This window comes from Diaphorina citri, unplaced genomic scaffold, assembly GCF_000475195.1.
Source record: "Diaphorina citri unplaced genomic scaffold, Diaci psyllid genome assembly version 1.1 scaffold653, whole genome shotgun sequence".
Lineage (NCBI taxonomy): Eukaryota > Metazoa > Arthropoda > Insecta > Hemiptera > Psyllidae > Diaphorina > Diaphorina citri.
In genome coordinates, this window is record NW_007378086.1 from 96,004 (window position 1) to 117,821 (window position 21,818).

General features: G+C 35.5%; 2 protein-coding genes across 2 annotated transcripts in view; one reads left to right on the forward strand and one right to left on the reverse strand.

The window, feature by feature from the left end:
• Positions 1-9,223, reverse strand: part of LOC103510881 (peroxidase-like) — a 19,907-nt gene extending 10,684 nt beyond the window's left edge. The window contains exons 1-4 of the mRNA XM_008475580.3: positions 9,180-9,223; positions 7,983-8,227; positions 7,413-7,586; positions 733-899 (exon numbers count right to left, since the gene is read on the reverse strand). Coding sequence (XP_008473802.1) covers positions 733-899; positions 7,413-7,586; positions 7,983-8,227; positions 9,180-9,208 — 615 coding nt within the window. The 5' untranslated portion in view covers positions 9,209-9,223. The remainder of the gene's footprint in view (positions 1-732; positions 900-7,412; positions 7,587-7,982; positions 8,228-9,179) is intronic.
• Positions 9,138-21,575, forward strand: LOC103510882 (cytochrome P450 4C1-like). Its single transcript, XM_017444773.2, has 13 exons — positions 9,138-9,254; positions 10,694-10,910; positions 12,355-12,461; positions 14,454-14,544; positions 14,872-15,060; positions 15,416-15,485; positions 16,686-16,699; positions 16,781-16,890; positions 17,125-17,193; positions 17,522-17,690; positions 19,256-19,435; positions 20,072-20,269; positions 20,622-21,575. The coding sequence occupies exons 2-13, from the start codon at positions 10,703-10,705 to the stop codon at positions 20,627-20,629; spliced, it is 1,413 nt and encodes a 470-aa protein (XP_017300262.2). The 5' UTR covers positions 9,138-9,254; positions 10,694-10,702; the 3' UTR covers positions 20,630-21,575.
• Positions 21,576-21,818: the final 243 nt, after the last annotated feature.

Below are 21,818 nucleotides of genomic sequence, written 5' to 3' on the forward strand. Positions count from 1 at the left end.
AAAATAAAGCCATTAAAAAATTAATCATAATAATAAGTTATGAATTGAAAAAAAAAAAAATGTAATAATAAGGACCCAAGGAGCGCTTCGCTCCGCCAAGTCAAAAAGTTGATGGCGCGAAGGTTACTGACAAAGGGTGCAAAGAGATATTTTACGCCAGCGCCACAGCGAACATTGCTGATTAAAGTTTCTTTTGTGGATACCTACAACATTATTAATTTCTATTTTTTATGACTGTAATAATTAGCAAAGTAGCTACTAACGTCATAGATGAAAAGCTACTTATGAGACATTAAACAATATCCGTGTTTTTCTTTTTGGTAGGCTACTAAAAGTTTCCTACATACCAGGATGAGACTGATTTTGGGCCTCTTCTATAGTGTCTAGTTTTCTTTAGGTAATGTTCCTACTCATAGATATAGGTACTTTGAATTTTATTAGTAGTTGTTTTATTTTATTATTTTTTTTTTCTCGACTAGACCTCCTAAAAATCTTGTTTTAACTCACGCCTTGATGTTCCTTGTTCTTCTTAGTTCAAATTTTACCTATAGTCCAGGAAACGAAGACTTTTTGCCTGAGAAAAATAACGTAGACTCTTTTTTTTTTTTGCCCAAGATATAGGGAACAGAGTCCTGAATAAGGGGTCAAAAGTGCCAAAGGATATTTTTGCCGCTAGCGGAAATAGAAGGACGTAAGTAAACTCAGGCAGGTTAGATAGGTCCTTATTCTTACGTGTTGTATAGGGGAGAGGGGACATCCCAGATCATCTGTGGTCATACCCCGCACCATATTGATACAGGTGACCGAATGGTTGTTGTAGAAGTGATCCTTCAGAATTGGGATCGGTAAACAGGTGTCCAAATCTGACACATAGTCCTGGGCGCAACAGTCTAGCTTTTCTGAAACCAAAGTATTAACATCCAGATCTCAACAAAATCTCAAAGTGTTCTTCAATATGAGACTGAAGATCAGTTGGTTCCTATCGATCAAACCCTGATGATTTTTTCAGGAGATGAAATCTAATGTCCCCCACACACACGTTCAAGCATACTTGACAGGCGGCCTGTCAAGTAAGAAGCTTGAACGTGTGTGGCGGAAAAAAGATCACAGGCAACAGGCAGCCTGAAATGCCGCCTGTTGCTCTATGAAAATTCAATCATTCAACCTGCCTGTTATATGCCCACCAGACAATTTATTTTTGTTTGCTTTTGTCTATCACATATGATAACCAAACCGGTTATCTTATGTGATAGACACGGTTCCCTGTGATCATGTTTATTTTTGTTTGCTTTTGTCTATCACATATGATAACCAAACCGGTTATCTTATGTGATAGACACGGTTCCCTGTGATCATGTTTATTTTTGTTTGCTTTTGTCTATCACATATGATAACCAACCGGTTATCTTATGTGATAGACACGGTTCCCTGTGATCATGTTTATTTTTGTTTGCTTTTGTCCATCATATAAGATAACCAACCGGTTATCTTATGTGATAGACGCGGTTCCCTGTGATCATGTTTTTATTTTTGGTTACTTTTGTCTATCATATAAGATAATCAAGGTCACAACTGAAACCTTTTCGCAGTTTTAGAATACAATAAGGGAAGGGGGGCAATGACCTGAGTGACCAAATGACGTCATATGCTTCAACCATCAGAAAGGGTCTGAAATGGTATCGACGAGTGGCGTTTGAGATTTTGCTGGGGATGTCTGTTGTGAATAGCTGGATTGAGTATCGAAGGCCACAAATAAAAAAAACCAAATGAAAAATTTCTGGGAAATGATGGTTTCGGACTTTTTTGCAAAATGTCCACCAGAAAGAAGACCCTCAAGTTCTCAATCAAATAGACAACACCATCTACAGTACAGAATCGCCCAGGAGAAAAAAAATAGACGACCCTGTGCAGGTTTTGCTACCAAAAACTCAGAGCGCAAAATGTTCACTGCAATGATGCTAAGAAGAAGCCCAACTTTGTGTTCACATACAAGTGCCCAAAGAAGCCTCAGCTTTGTCTTGACTGTTTCCACAGATTACACTAGGCATATTTGGTCAGCTTAGCAGTTGTTGTTGTTGTAGGTGTTTTGCAGTACCTAACCGAAGGGGTTGATTGTCCTCAACTACAGAACTGTTGTTGTTTTTATGTTTATAAAATTCAGGTTAAAAAATGCTCAAAACATTGAGCAAAAAGGTCTAAGAGAAACCCATTTATTTAGTTGTTCTCATGAAGTATGGGTGCAATAATTTTCATTTTTGGTCTATTTTGGGTCTCAAGCTGCGAAAAAGGGCATAGTCAAAACTGAGCACAAGGACTCTCAGAAGAAACCATGTTCATATTATAACTCTTACATTCATTTCCAATAAACCAACATTTTGACTTTTCTAATATTCATTCTTCTTTTCATTTTTCTGTTAGTTCCAAAGATAAAAAGTATATTATGATTGTACCTACTAAAACAAAAATTGCAATACATTTGTGCTATTTAGACTTGAAACAAGTATCCCTACCATTTGTGGCAAGCTTATAAAAGGATGGAAAAAAAATAAAAGCATAGAATACCTAAATTATATGTTCATAGTGTATAAGATAGGTTCCAATAACAGAAAAAATATAGTTTAACAAAAAGAACCATATCTCTGTTGCTATTTGAGTCCTGCTAAAACCAGACATATTGCCATAATGGTGAGAATATGAGGAATCCAAGAAACACGTTAGATTTTGTGTGTAGGGTATCATATCTGCTACCCAGCCTTGGGAAGTTACGTAGCTCTGCCTATCAAATGTGATACCCAGGTACCCAGAGGACATTATGTGTCTATCATATATGATGCCCACGGTACGCAATGGGTTAAGTAAGTGATAATTTGATAAATGATAAAAGTGATAGGTACTCGATAATTTTGTGAAGATCCATCAGAATTTTAAAAACTTAATAGTTCAAATTTAAAAGTAAATGGTAAGTAAGTTTACATAGCATGTGTGCAAGACTGTGCATGTTTCAATAGATCAGTTGCGCTTACTTGGGTGATGTTTCAAAGTCATAGAGCAGGAAAAATGAGGACCAACGGAATTTTTCTTTTTCCTCTACGACTTCTAGATACCGAGATAAATCGATTTAAAAAATACCGGTAAATCGTGAAGTTTGATGTCACGGCATACGCTCCCGTAGACGATGACGTAATAATTCATGACTCCCGCTTCGTTTGTTTATGCGCAAGCGTTTCTGCGCATTTTGACGTGAAATCTGACGTCACAACTTTTTGAACTTTTTCATTAGAACGGCAATTAAAAATTGAATTTTCAACCTCAGATTTGGATTTTTCACAACTTTTTACGTAGGAATCGACCTTTTATTAAAAATATTTTCCCAATCGCAACTCCTCCATTAAAGTATGTTTGTATACAGTTATACAAATTACCTACACGTACATACTTATATATATTTAGTATATTTAGCGATGACCTCTCGAAAAGTTGACGCCACGCCACTGAATCACTTGGTCAAACTTTAATTCATGAAATTCAAACCAAAATTATTTACTTTAATGTTTTATGTACAAAACAATAAGTTAGTTTCTCAACTTGAAGAAGAAGAAAATAAGAACAAGAAAATGAGATAGGAGGCCCCTAAAATAATTCCTTCAAAAGCTGTGAATATCTATTCCCAGTACCTATATTGCTATTGTTACACTTTTTACATGCATTTTCCCTATGCTCTTACCTTTATATTCTTACCTTTTTACATGCATTTCCCCTATGCTCTTACCTTTATATTCTTACCTTTTTACATGCATTTTCCCTATGCTCTTACCTTTATATTCTTACCTTTTTACGGGCACAGCTACAGGCACAACTACTTTATTCGCTCCTGAGTAGGACGCAAAAACAAATGAAGCTACGAAAGTCAGATAGACCTTCATGATTGTAAATTTCAAATTCTCACAAACTTCTAAAAAGCCATTGTGAAAAAACCATGTAAAAAAGCGATGAAACTCGTCACCCAAAGTTTGAACAAGGTCTGAAAATTAACCACTAGATTTTCAGCGTAACCCAGAGGATTTGTGGTTTTTTTTAATTTTACAATCAGCGTAGCCTGATGCATGTCTTTGTGATAAGACATGAAACAATGACAAAGTCTATATTGGCTAATTTATAATTACTTCACGCTTCAGGAAAACGGAGAAGCTATTTTGAATTCCGAATTCCAGCTTTCCAGCAAAAAAGGTGAAATGAATTCTGACTCAGGATCTTACAGTTAAACGGGTTGCAGCTCACATACCAACCCTCGCAGCTCGCAGACTAACCTGGTGTAGTGGTTAACGCGTTGGACTTCAGATCTGGAGGTTGGTGGTTCGAGTTCAAGTCAAGTCATTATTTACCGAGGTATGTCAAAAAGGTGATGATATATTTGACAAGCTCACATAAGTACCTATGCTCAACACAAATGAAATTCCTTTTCTTTGTTTCTCCCATGTCCCTCGCAATACCTCACGAATTTTTAAGAAGCACCTACCTAACCTACTTGTTTGCCTCAAAATTGAGTTTCGATGAAGAACTAGGTAACTATAAAAGGGAAGGTTAAAATTTACGTCATCTGCCAAAACACGTTTTTGGCGTGATGCAATACTGCAGCTCTCAGAAAGAATGCAACTATCTATCTATAGGTACCTATACTTTTTATCGCGGAAATTCAAGGTTCCTGCTAAACCAAAACGTGTCTTTTGATATTGACATAAATTATGAGTGTGATTATGGTCTTTTCTAAGAAAAAATCGAGTATATATTTCATGAAATGTGCTAGAAGAGGCAATACAATGAGCCCTAACCCCCCAACCGGATGCTGGGTTCAAAACGAGGGTAAGTTGAAAATTTTAAAAACTTCGAAATCGATTGTTGAAAAATTTGCAATCGATTGTTGCGAGAATGATAAGATAATATCAGATTGAGAATAATACTTCATTCTGGATGGAAAAGAAAAATGGTTTTCTTACAGAAAACGGCATAACTAGGTATCTATCTATAGGTACCTATACTTTTTATCGCGGAAATTCAAGGTTCCTGCTAAAACAAAACGTGTCTTTTGATATTGACATAAATTATGCGTGTGATTATGGTCTTTTCTAAGAAAAAATCGAGTATATATTTCATGAAATGTGCTAGAAGAGGCAATACAATGAGCCCTAACCCCCAACCGGATGCTGGGTTCAAAACGAGGGTAAGTTGAAAATTTTAAAAACTTTGAAATCGATCGTTGAAAAATTTGCAATCGATTGCTGCGAGAATGATAAGATAATATCAGATTGAGAATAATACTTCATTCTGGATGGAAAAGAAAAATTGTTTTCTTACAGAAAACGGCAAAACAAGTGTAAATAAAATATTGTAATTTCTGGTGATCAAACCCAGGCCTTTCTACAGTCATGGCAAGCGCATAATCACCTTCTCTTGGTACGTAATGTTACAAACAAACAACGAAAAATGTCGCTAAGGATGCTGTTCAATAATGTGATTCGACGTTCATAAACAGAAAACCTGTATTATACATCGGTGTTGAATAATATTTATTTGAGTCAAGTCCCCGGCTCACACCCAGTCAACTTGACTCGCCATTGTCACTTAAATTTCCTGTGTCCAAAACTCCCCCCCCGGAAGAACGTCGCACAAACTTGTACCTACTCTATCAAAAGTGAGAAGAGGCCAATGCAGTGGGCATTAAAACACAGAAGGCAACTCAATACTCGTCTTGGATTCAGTCTACCTTGAGAGCAAATCTAGAAGATCGGGTTCCGAGTGCCAGTGTCGAGTACCATTATGATAACTACAGGGTAAATGTCACGTACGTTACAATAAGACCGACATCTCCACTCAGGCAAGGTCCGGTCAACCGAGGGCCCTGATCATGAGACAGAAACGATTTCGGGATGATAAGACCCTAGCAGTTACAGTTCCCCTGTCAAACCCCTTGAAAAAAAAAAGAACTCTAATATTGGTTTACTTCCCCTGTTTAGGTTGTTGGAATGCTATATTAATTATAGTGTCGAGTCTCCCGATATAGAGTTCCATATTAGAGTTCCGGAACCCAGTCACCCGATTGGGCTTCCAGCACCCTAGTTTTTTTCTCAGTGTACACAGGCACAATAATAAATGGAAAAACAAACACATAGACAATTAGACAAACATTCACACCTAATTTTCTCACTATTTTCCTCATTTTGTCTAGACCTATGTGACCCTTATTAATGCATCGTCTGACATAATACCTAAATTTGCACCCACAATTATTACTTTCTATTGTTGTCTACGACTCTGCTAGTAGATACATTTGAAAATTGTGTATTTCACTGTGAAATCATAATGAACTTATCTCGTCTAGATACTTGAATAATTAGTTTAATGAATTCTATAATTTTCCTACTTATCAATCAGATGAATAATCTACAACAAAACAAAGGAAAAGTAAAGTAAACTTACGTATTCAATTGAATAAGTGAATAAATGAGAAAAAAAAACCCCATGTAAAATGAAGAAGCCTATATGGATTAACCCTTGGATTTAGCTATGAAGCAATTTGCGTAGTCTAAAATTATTCAAACAGATATTATGTACCTACTTGATTTATTAAGTTCAATTTCTAAATTTGTCCGCGGGCATAAAGCTGTGAAGAATAAGAAGAAAATAAGAAGAAGAAGAAGAAGAAGAAGAAGAAGAAGAAGAAGAAGAAGAAGAAGAAAACATAGTTGACGGCCGTCGATCGACGAGGTAAATCCATGTTGTCGAAGCAGTGTGGACACAGCTCAAAACTTTGTAATAGGGTAATCAATTAATCATCTATTGAAGGTACTTTGCCATCGAGCGACAAATAGCGACATTGTATGATTCGCTTCTTTGCTGTGATTGATTGTCGCCTTGGCTTTTTTGCTGTGATTCTAATTCCGCGCATTCCATAAAAAAAAAAAAAAAAAAAATCGCACTTTGCAAAAGTTATGACGTGACGTAAGTACGTAACATTATAGAAATCTTGAAATCATTATAGAAATCTTTTGAAATCTTGCATTACCATTGTAATAGTTATCAAAGTTCTGCAAAATGTGAAATGCAAAAAGTTGCTTTTGCAGGAACCCTACCCACCTCAAATGTCCTCACGGGACGGAATTGAAAATAATGTCCCGAGAAATTGCATCCCATTTGGCGAGATTGAGTTTATTTTTCACGGACGGAATTGACGTCCCGAAAATTTGAATGCAATCGACCCGTTTGGGTCAATACCTGACCCGTGACCCATGGGACACTATGGGATAGTAACTGCAACACTCCATGATCGATGTGCAATATTGTAATCGAGTCGAGAAAAATACATTTGAATGAATAGATTTCATTGGTAGGTAATGAATGGGACAATAATTATTTACCTTTCTTGGGCAAGGAATGTCCAGTGTCGTGTGAAACAAACTGAGACCAGGATATGAGCAGTGTCCAATATCGAATGTCATCCATATTCTTTTTACTCTCAATGATCTTCGTTCTTAGCAATCTTGCGTTGGGCAAGGGAAGTCCTGTGGAGCTCAGTCTGGGAAGTTTTTTGTCTGAAAAATGAAATTGCGACAGTTAGCCCCCTCTCAGGGTCGTATTTAGGTTCATTTTCTCCTTCACTATAGTACAGACTCCAAAAATTTGGATCCACCCCCTCCATCACAAAATATCGTCCTCCTGTTAAATTCAATACTCTTTCAAATGCTTGTGGCTGGATTCGAACCTAGGTCTCCTGATTCAAAGTCCAACGCATTAACCACCAGCCTACTGAGACTTTTGTTGGGAGTATGCAGTTGAAACTGGGTAGGTACTGTCCACACATATTTTCTACGATAATCTCTTACTGTCCTTAGGGAACTTACCGGCATTGTCTGATTTTTACATGGTTTTTTACTTATTGTCCGCAAAGTTCTCTGAAACTGTCGGTACTTAGGTCAGGTAATACTTACTATCCGCGTATTTTGCCGGGAACAATCTCACCAGGGGCGAAAACGTCATACCCCACCAGGGGAACTTCAAATTGTTACACGATCCATCATAAGTCCGATACAGGGCTCCTGGTTTGCACGGTTCATACGTGTATTTGTATTGGGCATAATAGGCGTAGTCAGTAAGGAAGCATTTGTCCCCTATGTTTTGGTCCTTGTACGGCTGAGGAAATGTGTTCTTGATGTAGGGAGGGTAGTCATATTCACTGAAACAAAAACGTTTTGGAGGGACCTCATCGGTCGACACGAACTTGAGCTACTTTTGCTAAAGTTTTATGCGAGGAGGATTCAGATCAAGGTTTATTAAGCTTGTGAAAGAATTGTTAGATGAAATAAAATAATAGAAACTACGTAGGTAATTATTTAGTACCTGGAAAGAAAGATGCATAAAAATAAGGTACAAAAATCAGACAGGTGCTGATCCAACAAGGATGACAAATAACGAACTAACGCCAAAGCCGCTTTATTCGAAAGGAAAAAATCTGGTGTGAACATCACACGACTTTCTATTACATTTGAGGAACAAATATTTGAAAATAAAACAGAAATTTGTTGACACAGGGAAGTATCGAACCCGCAACTTCTCAACCGTAAGTCGGACAGTTCTAGAAGTAAATGTGTCTATTATATATGATACCCACGGTACGCAATGGGCTAGATGTCCTATTGATAATAGGTTTGTCGAAGAGAGATGAAATTTGGTCTTTCCTGGTATGGTCCAAGGACAAGGACTAAACTGTTATGATTAGGTGAAAATCAGACAGCAGACAGTCGCCCATCCAGATATTAACTAAAGTCAATGTTGCTTTACCTTTATCTCATAAAGGTAAGAGGTGTAAAGAATAATGGGAATGGACAAAATTGTTAATTTTTTGGAAGAAATTTTTCCAAGTCCAAAAAGTACAAAAAATTCAAATCAAAGTACTTGTTTTAAAAAGGACCGCGCTTGTAAAAATAAATTTCAACCAATCAGAACATCGTTTATAATATTACAGAAATACCAACTGCAGAAATCAAAAGGATTTCTACAAAAAAATCAAATCAAAGTACTTGTTTTAAAAAGAACCGCGCTTGTAAAAATAAATTTCAACCAATCAGAACATCGTTTATAATATTACAGAAATTAAACCTTTGGTACTTAGGTAGATAGATACTTACAATTGGAAAAACGTGTAAGGTTGGACCATTACGATTTTAGCTGATTTTGGAACATTTTAACAAAAAAACTCACAGGTAATACGATAAATGATAGTTACATATTTTGTCGAATTGGTGATTGAGTTAGGTACCGAAGGGGCTATTTAAAGGTCGCTGAAGTGAAGAGGACTTAATTTTTCGACATTTATGACCCTACAGGAAAATCAGGAAATAATAATGCAAGGAGAACAATACGTAGACTGAGACAATAGATAATTAATTATTTATTAGTTTTGTTATATTTACCTGGTACCCGACTACCAGGATAAAATGAATTTGATGTTTAGGTTTTTTTAATCTCAAAATTTGCCACATAGGTCTTCTTGTGTCCGGCCTTTTACTTTGATGGATATTAAATTAATCCAAACTTAATTAAGCAAATTGATCGGTTAATCACAGTATGTAGGATTAAATAAAGTCTATGGATTAAATATCTCAAAATGTGGTCCTGATAAAATCTACCTAATAAATGCAAAATCAACGATGATTTTTTTTTTTTTTTAGTATCTTCTCTCCTCTTGACACCAACATTCATGATAATAAATTACTATGAATGAATCTTCCAATTCTGGCAAATTGAGAATACCGGATTTGCACAATTACTTACTTGAACTAGACCAGTTTTCAAATTTTGAAAATGAAAAGTCAAATCTTGAAGAATGAAAAAACAGGCCTTCAATTCTGGAATGCATCGAAGGCAAACTAGGATGGTGACTATTTGCCAAACCACTTCGCGGTGTAAAGTTACCTATTGGTGTTTTAATTTCATTTGAGAGAGCTTTTTGTGTGGTGTATTTTTATTTTATTTGACGAAAAAGTTGGATTTACTTCTAATACCTAAGGACACAGTGATAAATGATTAGGTTTTAAAAAGGACAAACGGTTTCAAGTTACGTGAACGCGCCCGGATTGTCATTAATAAAGCTACCGGGGATCCTAAAAAAAAGTTTAGTGCATCATCTTCAATTTTATTGGTAACTATAAGTTTACGGAAACCCCTAGTGGCCAAAATAGGTACCCATAACGTGTAGGACTGTAGGTACCTACACACTCTAACTCAACTGTTTAAATCTAAATAATTATTCACCTACTCTAAATCATAAACCATTATAGGTATCCGTTCTTGACTAAAATTTTACCGAGATTTCGTGAAAAAGAAATTAATGAAAACCTGACCTAACCTAATCTCATCTAAGTTAACTTTATATAGCTCATTCATATGACTTGAAATTTATTGTTACCTACAGTAAATAATAGAAGTATCTGATTTTAAAAAGATACAAATACCTTCAAGAAAATTTCACTAACAAAAACACTCATGTTTTATGTGTCTTTTCATCTCCGTAACAAATTTGCGTTTTAATGTAGATGGATTTATCCGCATTTTTGTCTTGTTTCGTTCCGCAGAAGATCGTGTCTAATTTAATGTTTGATCAATAGGTATCCTTATACCGATCCTTATTATCGTGTTGCAGATTTCAAAAATGAGCACAGTTGAAAAGCATCCTCAAGAATCAACATCGTTGACCGTCTCCAATATTATATTCTACGTGTTCGTGACTACTCTGGTAGCCTACGCCGTCAATTTCAAACGAAAAAGACAGCGCCTGGAGTATTTGGCATCTAAAATACCCGGGCCTCCGGCTTTACCTATTGTTGGAAATGGATTGGCGTTCATTGGAAATCCCGAAGGTCAGTGATCCTACCCGTATTTTATCCCGAGAGCCTATTATATCGATCTAGCTAGAATCATTATTTATCACAAAAAAAAAAAAAAAAAAAAAGATTTTGGGTTAAAACTTTTTTTTTTCCAAAAAAAAAAAAAAAAAAAAAAATCCTGGAATAACTAAAACTGACCATCATGCCCAGGAAAAAAAGTAATGAGATTAAGAGGCACAAGGAAGAGAATCAAATCAGACCAATTCCATGGGAAGATAATGTTGCTTCATTTTATTAAAGTTCAGTGAAGAAAACAAAGTTTAAAGAAAAAGTAATGATAAAAAAGTAAAAAAAGAGTATTAGGTTGATACTTAGTAAATAAATTATTTTTGGAATTGTAGGTACCTAAGTCCCTATCCCTATTATTTTGCACGTGAAGAGGATTAACAATAGCGAAAATGTAAATAGGTATTTACTCTTTATCCGTCACTTGCTTTCATCATTTGCATAACTCCTACTTATCCTCATCTTCATAGTAAAAACTGATTGATCATTGAAATATGAATGATTAATTCAACAAGTTTATCTCTGGAATAATTGAACATTAAACATCATGTTAACTTGTATATTAATTGTATATGATTAAGAGTATTAAGTATGCTAATTTAATCTGTAGTGACATGGTATAGGTACCTAAAAATGTGGTTAATACCAATTTAATCCTGATTTAGTTATAATAGTAATTTAATTATAACACGTGGAACTCACACGTAGTAAATTAAATTGTTCAAGTGGGTAAATTAGTAAATTAGAAATGCGAGCTATATTGTTTTACAAGTTTTTTTTTATGACGAGGATTTTGTACTTTATTTTCCTTATATCAGCTACTTAGGTACTTGCTCGGAACGCCAGTACCTACCTATAGTAATTATAATCACCATTTTTATTTTAACAACTGTAAGGAGGTAAACGGTGAATTTTCCCATCCCTAACATTTATTGTTATCCCTGGGGCCTGAGGGCAGGGCCGCATTGAAAGGGGAGGCAGAGGTTTCATGCCCCTCAGGCTTATTTTTTTCGAAATTTCATAACCCATAACTATATTAACTATATACCACAAACCAGAAATAAGCCGGAGGGGCCTGAGGGCATGGCCGCATTGAAAGGGGAGGCAGGGGTTTCATGCCCCTCAGGCTTATTTTTTTCGAAATTTCATAACCCATAACTATATTAACTATATACCACAAACCAGAAATAAGCCGGATAACCCATAAGGGAGGGCCAAGGAGGGAGTACTTTGACCTTATTAAGTTTGTATTCTTGGGCCCTCCTCCGCGAAAATCTTGGATACAGGCCTGCCCTGGGGTAGACCTCTTTTTTTTTAATCGTTATACCTACCTCGATTTCTTTTATCCGATTATCTATGAAGTTATGACAAAAGTAAAAAGGCGCCTCCACTGCTATACTTTTTGTTTCAGATGTGATGGGAAAGATAGAAATGTTCATGGAAAAATACGAAGCTCCATTCAAGTTTTGGGTTGGACATGAACTTTATATTATTGTCTCGAAACCAGAAGATTTACAGGTAAAATTTTCTTTTGTTAGTTTTGTCCACCCTATAGACCAAGGGTTCGATTTTTTTTCAAGTCCAGGATTTCAGCTCAGTGCTCTCTTCCACCTAACCAAATTATCAATAAAGTTGAAGTTCTTTGGATCTGTGCTTTCCTTTTTGGGGTGCATCCCAACATTCCAACTAGCGCATTTTGGTAGCTAGATTCAATCCGTCTATATATTACTGATAGCGTGTTGGTAAAAAGGTACGTGTGATGAAAAAAAAAATATTAGAATCAGATTGTTGAGAATAGACTGCATTAATAACGTAAAATTGCGTGATTGGTTATTTCCTTTTGATCAGTGGTTCATTAGCAGTTTTCATTCAGTACCTATTTTTTTTATTTCATTGACCATCGTGTTAAACCGCTCTTCGTTGAGATTAGCACGAAATAGATTTATTTCTTCTTTTACTACTTCTTCATCTTCTTCTTCTTCTTCTTCTTCTTCTTCTTCTTCTTCTTCTTCTTCTTCTTCTTCTTCTTCTTCTTAGCGTCACCTATGTTAAGCTACGCCGAGCAAGGCCAATAAATGGATGAGTGACTTGAAACTTATATTGGGAATAAAGGGAGAACGGCCTCTAGTCTTGATTTTAAATCATTACATGAAAGTAAAATCAAAAAATCAAATCAAGAATGATAATAAACTGGCAGTTTTCATTCAGTAATTTTTTATTTCATTGACCATCGTGTTAAACCACTCTTCGTTGAGATTAGCACGAAATAGATTTATTTCTTCTTTTACTACTTCTTCATGTTCTTCTTCTTCTTCTTCTTCTTCTTCTTCTTCTTCTTCTTCTTCTTCTTCTTCTTCAGTTCTTCTTCTTCTTCTCCGTCTTTCTTCTTACGAGTAGTTGTAAAATAGAAAACAAGTCATGAACTTTACCATAAATAAATAATTTATAGGCAGATTATTCAACAGTAGGTATAGCTACTTAATATTTACGAGCGTAGCTCTTAGTAGATAGGTATCTAAGTATTAGGTATCCAAGTTTAAACTTAGCTGGGTGCACTCAGCACTTTCCCAGCAGGGAGCTATGATAGCTAGATTGATTGATTCATGTCATTCAAGTTTATTCTAAAGAAGTACTAATAAATTTCAATAAAGTCTCTAGTTATACATAGTATAAGTTCCAATTGTAAGTACGTGCTAGAGTTACTTATCGAAAGATGTAAACACAACTTCCTTTGTAGTATTCTAGATTGTATAGTGTTAAACAAACATTGCTTCTTTTGTAGTTTTATTCTCGACAATAATAGTTGTTTCAAATGGCCTCTGAAATATATATTTAAAGAATCCTAGTCCAGTATTGTAGGTTGATCGCCTTGGTGTTGGCAATGCGCTTAGCTTCTGGTTATACAGTGTATACAGGCACTTTTTTTATCTTGATAGAGATTAGATGTTTTGTTTTCTAGTCATAGCAGAAATGACTCGGATATGACCTACCAATAGATCGATGGATGAGTCATTTTTTCTACCATGCAAAAAAAAAAAAAAAAAAAAAAAAAAAAAACGTTTGGCCACTTTTCCGAAATGACTGTGGGAACCTTAAAAAAAAAAAAAAAAAAAAAAAAAAAATGATCGCTTGGCCACTTTGCCGTAATGACTGTAGGTACCTTAATATTACCTGGAAAACGATAAATTTTGTAGACGAAAGTGACTATTTCCTCTTGGAAATAAAGATCTAGTTTCCATTTGAGGAATTCCGTAAGATTTACCTAGAACACTTAATCCTATTTTTCGTTGGATTAAGTGTTCCGTGTCCACACATTGTCGACGCCGCGCCGTCGATCTACGAGGTGAATCTATGTTGTTGAGGCAGTGCCGTCGATCGACGCCGACTGTATGTGTGGACACAGCTTTAGGTCCAAAGGCATTTTGTAAGCGCGATCTTTTCCTGGTTGCATTTTAAAAAGTTTTACTTGAACTGAACGCTTTGAAAAGATTTTTTTGTTCCATTTCACAGATCGTTCTGAACAACACGAAAACCTTGGAGAAAGGTCCAGCGTATAAATTTTTCCTCAACACAGTAGGGACAGGCCTGTTTTCGGCACCAGGTGAGTTTATTCAGATTTGGAGGTTGATGGTTCAAGTCGAAGTCATGTCATAAAATTTATCTGGGTGTAATAATATTGGGGAACGATATTTGTGACGAGAATTCCGATATGATCAACAAAATGAAAATTCCATTATTTTTATTTTGTGAACAAAAGACCTGGGAAAAAAAAAAAGAAGGAAAAAAAAAAGAAAATCTACCTACTGGTAAGTTCCTGACAATAATTGCTAACAACAATTTTATTTGCAGTGGAAGAAGGAAAAAAAAAAGAAAATCTACCTACTGGTAAGTTCCTGACAATAATTGCTAACAACAATTTTATTTGCAGTGGAAAAATGGAGACGAAATCGTAAAGTGATCACGCCAGCATTCAATATGAATCTGATGACCCATTTCATCCCTGTTTTCCGAGAAAAGAATGCAATTCTCATGAACAGACTGAAGAAATTCGAAAATACGGGCAAAACTTTCGACCTGTGGGAATACATCAGTGGAGCCGCTCTGGATATCATCTGCCGTAAGTCTGGAATTTTGGTCGGAAATATTTGCGCTTAATTCTTTTTAGTGGTCATGAGCTTGCATACAAGAGGTCCGGCCGGGTTCAATTCTTTAGAGTTTTTTTTTCGGCCCAGTTTAGGTGTCAAGTAGAGCTTGGATACATGAGACTAAGTAAATAACTGCTTGTAAGCAGTTTGTTTGGGTAGAAGATATCCGTTTGAACAAAGATGCCACATGAACAAAGCAAATAAATAAAATTAATGATATTGGAAAATGAGATATAGGAAAAATTTTACGATACCGGGCATTGATCATAAGAAAAGGTGACAAAAGTTGTGACATTATAATACAAAAAGGACACTTTGCATTTTCAGAGACGGCAATGGGTTACAATGTTCGGGCACAAGAAGAAGAGGAGTCAGAATTTGCTGCAGCTCTAACAAAGTAAGTAAAGATAATATAATACTATAATTACAGCTAGCTAGGTGTTCTTTTTAGTTCAACAAAGATTAGTAAAGTTCTTAAGGTGAGCCCTGAGCCTACAATTCTACATTACAGTCGACCGCAGTGGCGTAGCGTGGTCTAAATTCAAGTGTAGGGCGTATATATAGGGCACTAATTTCCATCACCATGCCTATTACTACATAATTCATGCACATGCTTATAGGTAGGTAGCTTCTTCATGCATTAGCATAGACGCCTTAGTATGCCTGATAAACCTGGCTATGAAAATTGTTAAACTTTGAAAAAAAAAAAAAAAAAAAAAAAAAAAAAAATCTGAACACTGTTCGTACACTACTTGACCTACAGTTTGCTGTAAGCTGTAAGAGAACAATAAAAATTTGCATAAAATAAAGTTCGACCACACCATCATGTAGGAAATTTTGTGTACTTTAATTTTTGATACCCATAAACTATTGCAAGGAATGCACCGGTTAAGGAGTGAAAAAAGCCGAACAAACTGACAAAAGTGCAAAATTTCGGACGTTTGTCCTGGCAGTTTTGGAAACCATAAATATAAAGTGGGAATCGTCAGAAAGCCACTTCAGGGTTAAGGCGGCTTCAAGGGAAAAAGAACAACGTTTAAGACGAAGGGAAACGAAGACGTTAGTCCGGACCAAGCTTCCAAACACGTTGCAAAAGAGTTCAAACAAAATAGTTAGGTCACTTCTTCGGACTTACTCAAGTATACTTAGCCGTACCTCGGTTTAGAAAGTCGTAGGAGTATGTTGCGATTAAGGCCTGCGAGACTTTTACCCGTTTGAACTTGTTTTTTACCCTGAAAAATCAGAATGGGCTGCGTTATTTATTTTATTCTTGTGGCATTCTTTTGCGGATGTTGTTCAAACCCTTGCAACTTCCATTAGATTTCGGCTGCCAGCTCGCTCTCTCGCTCGCGAGTTGAAAACATGAACAAAGTGTAGGGTGGTTAGAACCGGTCCGTGCAAACTAGGAGTGCAAAGGGATGAATATAAATACCAAGTTTGTTCTGAGTCGGTCTGTTTGCAGGCTTTAAAGACGTGGAAAACCAGTCAAAACACGCAGGTTTGTTTTTTTTTTTTTTTTTTTTTTTGTGAAATGATCATTTTTAATAATTTAATAAATTTTCAATTCACATATCCTTAGGAAAATTCTTTGTTCTAGGATAGATGGGCAGTGTGTGCCGTTCTTTTATGAACTTGAAAATAAAGGCCATAATAGTAATAATCTAATTATAAATAAAATTGTTTTTATTCCAGATTCAAAAAAGCTGAAAGTATTCTTGGATATTCTACTGGAGTTAAAAGATGCTGGAGCTCATTTCACAGATGCTGACATCAGGGATGAAGTCATTACTATGATGATAGGGGTAAGAGGGTTTTTGTAGAATTTCCATTTAACTTTCTGTAAAACTACGAATTTCTTTAAAAAAAAAATAAAATAATAAAACTTGACTTTTTTGTCCGTAATAAAATCTATAGGCACCTACTTGAATTAGAAAACTTAAAGAATAATAAACAAATAAAGCATCAGGTTGTTGTCTGAATAACTGAGATTTAACTTATTAACCGAGAGATTTCTTTACTTTTGACTTTTGTTCCAGGGAAGTGAAACGTCAGCATTAACAAATTGTTTCTGCCTCACATTGTTGGGAATGCATCCAGAAATTCAAGTAAGTTCAATTAAACACATTACCCTATATACGTATGTATAGGTACCCAGTCGAAAAAATACCTACCAATTTCAAAAATCACTGATCGATCACAAAGGTCATAGGCATTTTTCTCAAGGAATCTGAATTCAGGTATCCACGATTTTTCCTCTTCTGAAGGCATTTTCCTACTTTCAGCGCAGGAATCTACAATAGAATTAAATCTGGAGTTGCCCCTAATATGGATAACTTAGTTAAAGAAGGAAAATACAGCCCATATAATAGACATGAAAAAATAATTATCAATTTTAAAAAATCAATGTATAAAAATCCTCGATTTCTTGTCCAGGACAAAGTCTATGACGAAATCTACAGCATATTCGGTGACTCTGACAGACCAGTGGAAATGGAAGACCTGGCCAAACTGACCTACATGGAGCAAGTCCTGAAGGAAACACTACGTCTGTTCCCAGTGGGACCCGTGTTCCTGAGAAAAGTCACTGAGGAAATTCAAATCGGTAAGACACTAATAGCCAGGACCAAAATCAGATATTAAACTTAGATTTCAAACTTGTAAAAAAGGACCGTTTTGCCTGCCTTGTAAAGGACCGTTCCCACTTCGGGAAAAAATCGTGTCGTGTGTAGTGGGAACACTCTCATTTAAATTACATTACCTACAGGACATTCAGAAAAAAAATCGGATAAAGAACTTAGATTTCAAACTTGTAAAAAAGGACCGTTTTGCCTGCCTTGTAAAGGACCGTTCCCACTGTCGTTCGGGAAAAAATCGTGTCGTGTGTAGTGGGAACACTCTCATTTAAATTACATTACCTACAGGACATTCAGAAAAAAAATCGGATAAAACTCATGCCAAGTGGGAATGGGCCTTTCTTTATTAGATTTCAAACTTTTACCTTCCTTGTAAGTGCTAGGTCGTGGGTTATATTCCCGCCCGGGGTGGGATTTTTCCTAGTCTTTCTTCTTACGAGCAGTTGTAAAATAGAAAACAAGTCATGAACTTTACCATAAATAAATAATTTATAGGCAGATTATTCAACAGTAGGTAGCTACTTAATATTTACGAGCGTAGCTGTTAGTAGATAGGTATCTAAGTATTAGGTATTCAAGTTTAAACTTAGCTGGGTGCACTCAGCACTTTCCCAGCAGGGAGCTATGATAGCTAGATTGATTGATTCATGTCATTCAAGTTTAAACCTTTTAAAATCTTGCATTACCATTGTAATAGGTAGTTATCAACATTCTGCAAAATGTGAAATGCAAAAAGTTGCTTTTGCAGGAACCCTACCCACCTCAAATGTCCTCACGAGACGGAATTGAAAATAATGTCCCGAGAAATTGCATCCCATTTGGCGAGATTATTTTTCGCGGACGGAATTGACGTCCCGAAAATTTGAATGCAATCGACCCGTTTGGGTCAATACCTGACCCGTGACCCATGGGACACTATGGGATAGTAACTGCAACACTCCATGATCGATGTGCAATATTGTAATCGAGTCGAGAAAAATACATTTGAATGAATAGATTTCATTGAATTCATATGGTTAATGTATCTTGGACACTTGGATCTTGTTTTCAAAAGTAATCAGCCTTGTCGAAAATGAAAAAAAAAATCAGTTTTCCCTTTAGTTTAATTTCATTTGTACGCCAGGTCAGTTGCAATATCTGCAAATTTTTATTATTATTTACTTTTTCCTAAACAGATAAGGTTCGTTCTCGGAACGTCTGGCTTTCTCCTATTCTGTCTTCCTTCTCTTTTTGATTTTGGTAAGACCTCCGTTTTTACAGTTCCTCCATCAAACCATTTTTTCCCTGTTTTCAGCTCTACTAATTCATTTTTTTTTCTTTTTCAGCAAGTTACACTCTCCCGAAAGACTGCAACGTGATCATTCCCCCCGTATTTTTCCTAAACAGATAAGGTTCGTTCCCGGAACGTCTGGCTTTCTATTCTGTCTTCCTTCTCTTTTTGATTTTGGTAAGATCTCCGTTTTTACAGTTCCTCCATCAAACCTCTTTTTTTCCTGTTTTCAGCTCTACTAATTCATTTTTTTTTCTTTTTCAGCAAGTTACACTCTCCCGAAAGACTGCAACGTGATCATTCCCCCCGTCAACACCCATCATAACGAGAAATACTACAAAAACCCCAAGCAATTCAACCCCGATAATTTCACTCCAGAAGCCATTGCTGCCCGTCACAAATATTCCTTCATTGCCTTCAGTGGGGGAGCTAGAGGGTGTATTGGTAAGTCGGTCGATCTTGAGCAGTCGAAAATAGGTCAAGAGAGGATATGCATACCTACATAGGCGGAAAATCTGGTGTGAGCATTACACTAGTATACCACTATATTAAGCTTAGGAAAACACTGTACCCACAGGTAAAAAAAAAACACCTGGGTAATTAGCAAGAAAAAAAATCGTTTGGCCACTGTAGTTCACAAATTTCAGTCTGCAGTAAATATTGAATAACTTTTGGAGCAACATTTCTTATGAGTGCCTGACATTAATGGGACTATGCAATGTGCACAGCTTACCTTACGACCGCTTTATGGTCCCTACCTCAGCTTTTCCAACACCAATTCCCTGTGCCGAATAGGTTTTTACTTTCTATTTTTTGCTGAATTCCCTTCGGGGATTTTTTTCAATACTATGGGTGTATACTTATAACTATGTTTCCCATAAAAGTTTTTGATTTTTTTTTTTTTTTTTTTTTTTTTAAAACCCCCCTTTTTTTGATTCCCGGAGGGACGGACCCAGCTTGTTTTTGCTGAATTCCCTTCAGGTATTTTTTTTTTCAATAGGTACTATGGGTGTACCTATAACTATGTTTCCTATAAAAGTTTTTGAATTTTATTTCAAACACGTCGAATTCTCATTTCAGGCTCCAAGTACGCTATGCTTTCTATGAAAGTGCTCATATCTACTCTGCTGCGTAAGTTCGAAGTTCAGACCGATGTCAAAATGGAGGACATCAAACTGAAAGTGGACCTTCTGATGAGAAGTGTACACGGATATCCAGTCAGATTAGTCACGAGAGATAGAAGACCGTCCCATGTGAGAAATTCAGCCACAGTTCAAGGGAACTGAAAAAAATATACAGTGAAACACTATTAAGATCCTCATATCAGAATTATCAAGTCAACTAGCCAATGTGCAATAATTATTTCGTGTAAACGTGGATTAGTTCATTAGTAATTTATTACACTTTGTACGTTTTTTTGTTGTTGCTAAATTTCCTTTAGGGGATCGATTTTCGTTTTCATAAGACTTTTTAGTGTCACATAAGTACCAATTACTTTTTCCTCATTTCTGATTTGGCCCTAAAACTGTTCTAAAAGTATCGCTTTTTCCAACATCATCGTCACTAGGAATTATTTGTAAAAATTGTAACCTTTTTCTACTTTTCGTTTTAGATATTAAGTATTTATTTATGAACTGAATTTTTTTTTTTTTACAGCGAAACTCTATTAGGATCCTTATTTCAGAATTATCAAGTCAACTAGCCAGTGTAATATGTGCAATAATTATTATGTTTAAAAGTGGATTAGTTCATTTTGTACGTTTTTTGTTGTTGCTAAATTTCCTTTAGGGATAATCGATTTTCGTTTTCATAAGACTTTTTAGTGTCACATAAGTACCAATTACTTTTTCCAACATCATCGTCACTAGGAATTATTTGTAAAAATTGTAACCTTTTTCTACTTTTCGTTTTAGATATTAAGTATTTATTTATTTCCATGTAAGTTTTTGTTTGTATTTCTTTTTTAGTTATTTTTTATTTTTCTAATCTGTATATTTAGTTTTAGGATAACTTCATCGTTCTTAGGTCCTATTTATTTTGCAGTCAGTAAACAATAGATAGCATCGTCACCTGAAGTAATGCTTCTGGCGGTGCCAGGGGACAATGACAAGATCATAAAAAAGAGGCTCAACTACTTAGGTACATATCTGAAATATATCAGGGGCTATTACTTTGCCATCTCAAAGTTTACTTTAACTTACTTTAAATAAATTTTATTACTACCAAACTCATTTAAAAAGGATAGATTAGAAATAAGAATACCATTTTTATTTATTTATAGAGTATACAATAATTTCATAAATAAATTTGTATATAAAAAATATATGTAAAAAAAGTGATTGAGGGATAAAAAATGAGTGGACAGAAAATAAATTTGCTAAAATATAATATAGATTTCTAGATCATATTATTGTTCAACATAAAACAAAATGTGCAGCATGGTAAGTTTAAACAAACTTAATTCCCTATTCAATAACATTAGCTTAAAATTAGAATAAACAATAATAATGTTAACACAAATGGAATGTAAGGTTCATTTTTCTTAAATAATAAAAATAACTATGGTTTCTTCAACTCTCACTCTTGCGTTACATTCATTCAAATCGTTTTATTTAATAAAATATATGATATATGGGCTCTTACTGGCAATTTAGAACTCCGAATCCTTTAACCCTTCCTCAGATCGGAAGAGCGTAAGAGAACATAAAATTTGCATAAAATAAAGTTCGACCACACCATCATGTAGGAAATTTTGTGTACTTTAATTTTGATACCCATAAACTTTGCAAGGAATGCACGGTTAAGGAGTGACAAAAGCGACAAACTG

What these genes read in the sequence shown, in the direction of transcription:
- LOC103510882 (XM_017444773.2), top strand. Translation starts at nt 10,703, where the DNA reads ATGAGCACAGTTGAAAAGCATCCTCAAGAATCAACATCGTTGACCGTC. An exon ending in CGCTCTGGATATCATCTGCC is followed by an intron (nt 15,061 to 15,415) that starts GTAAGTCTGGAA and finishes TTGCATTTTCAG; the next exon opens with AGACGGCAATGGGTTACAAT. An exon ending in GAATGCATCCAGAAATTCAA is followed by an intron (nt 17,194 to 17,521) that starts GTAAGTTCAATT and finishes TTTCTTGTCCAG; the next exon opens with GACAAAGTCTATGACGAAAT.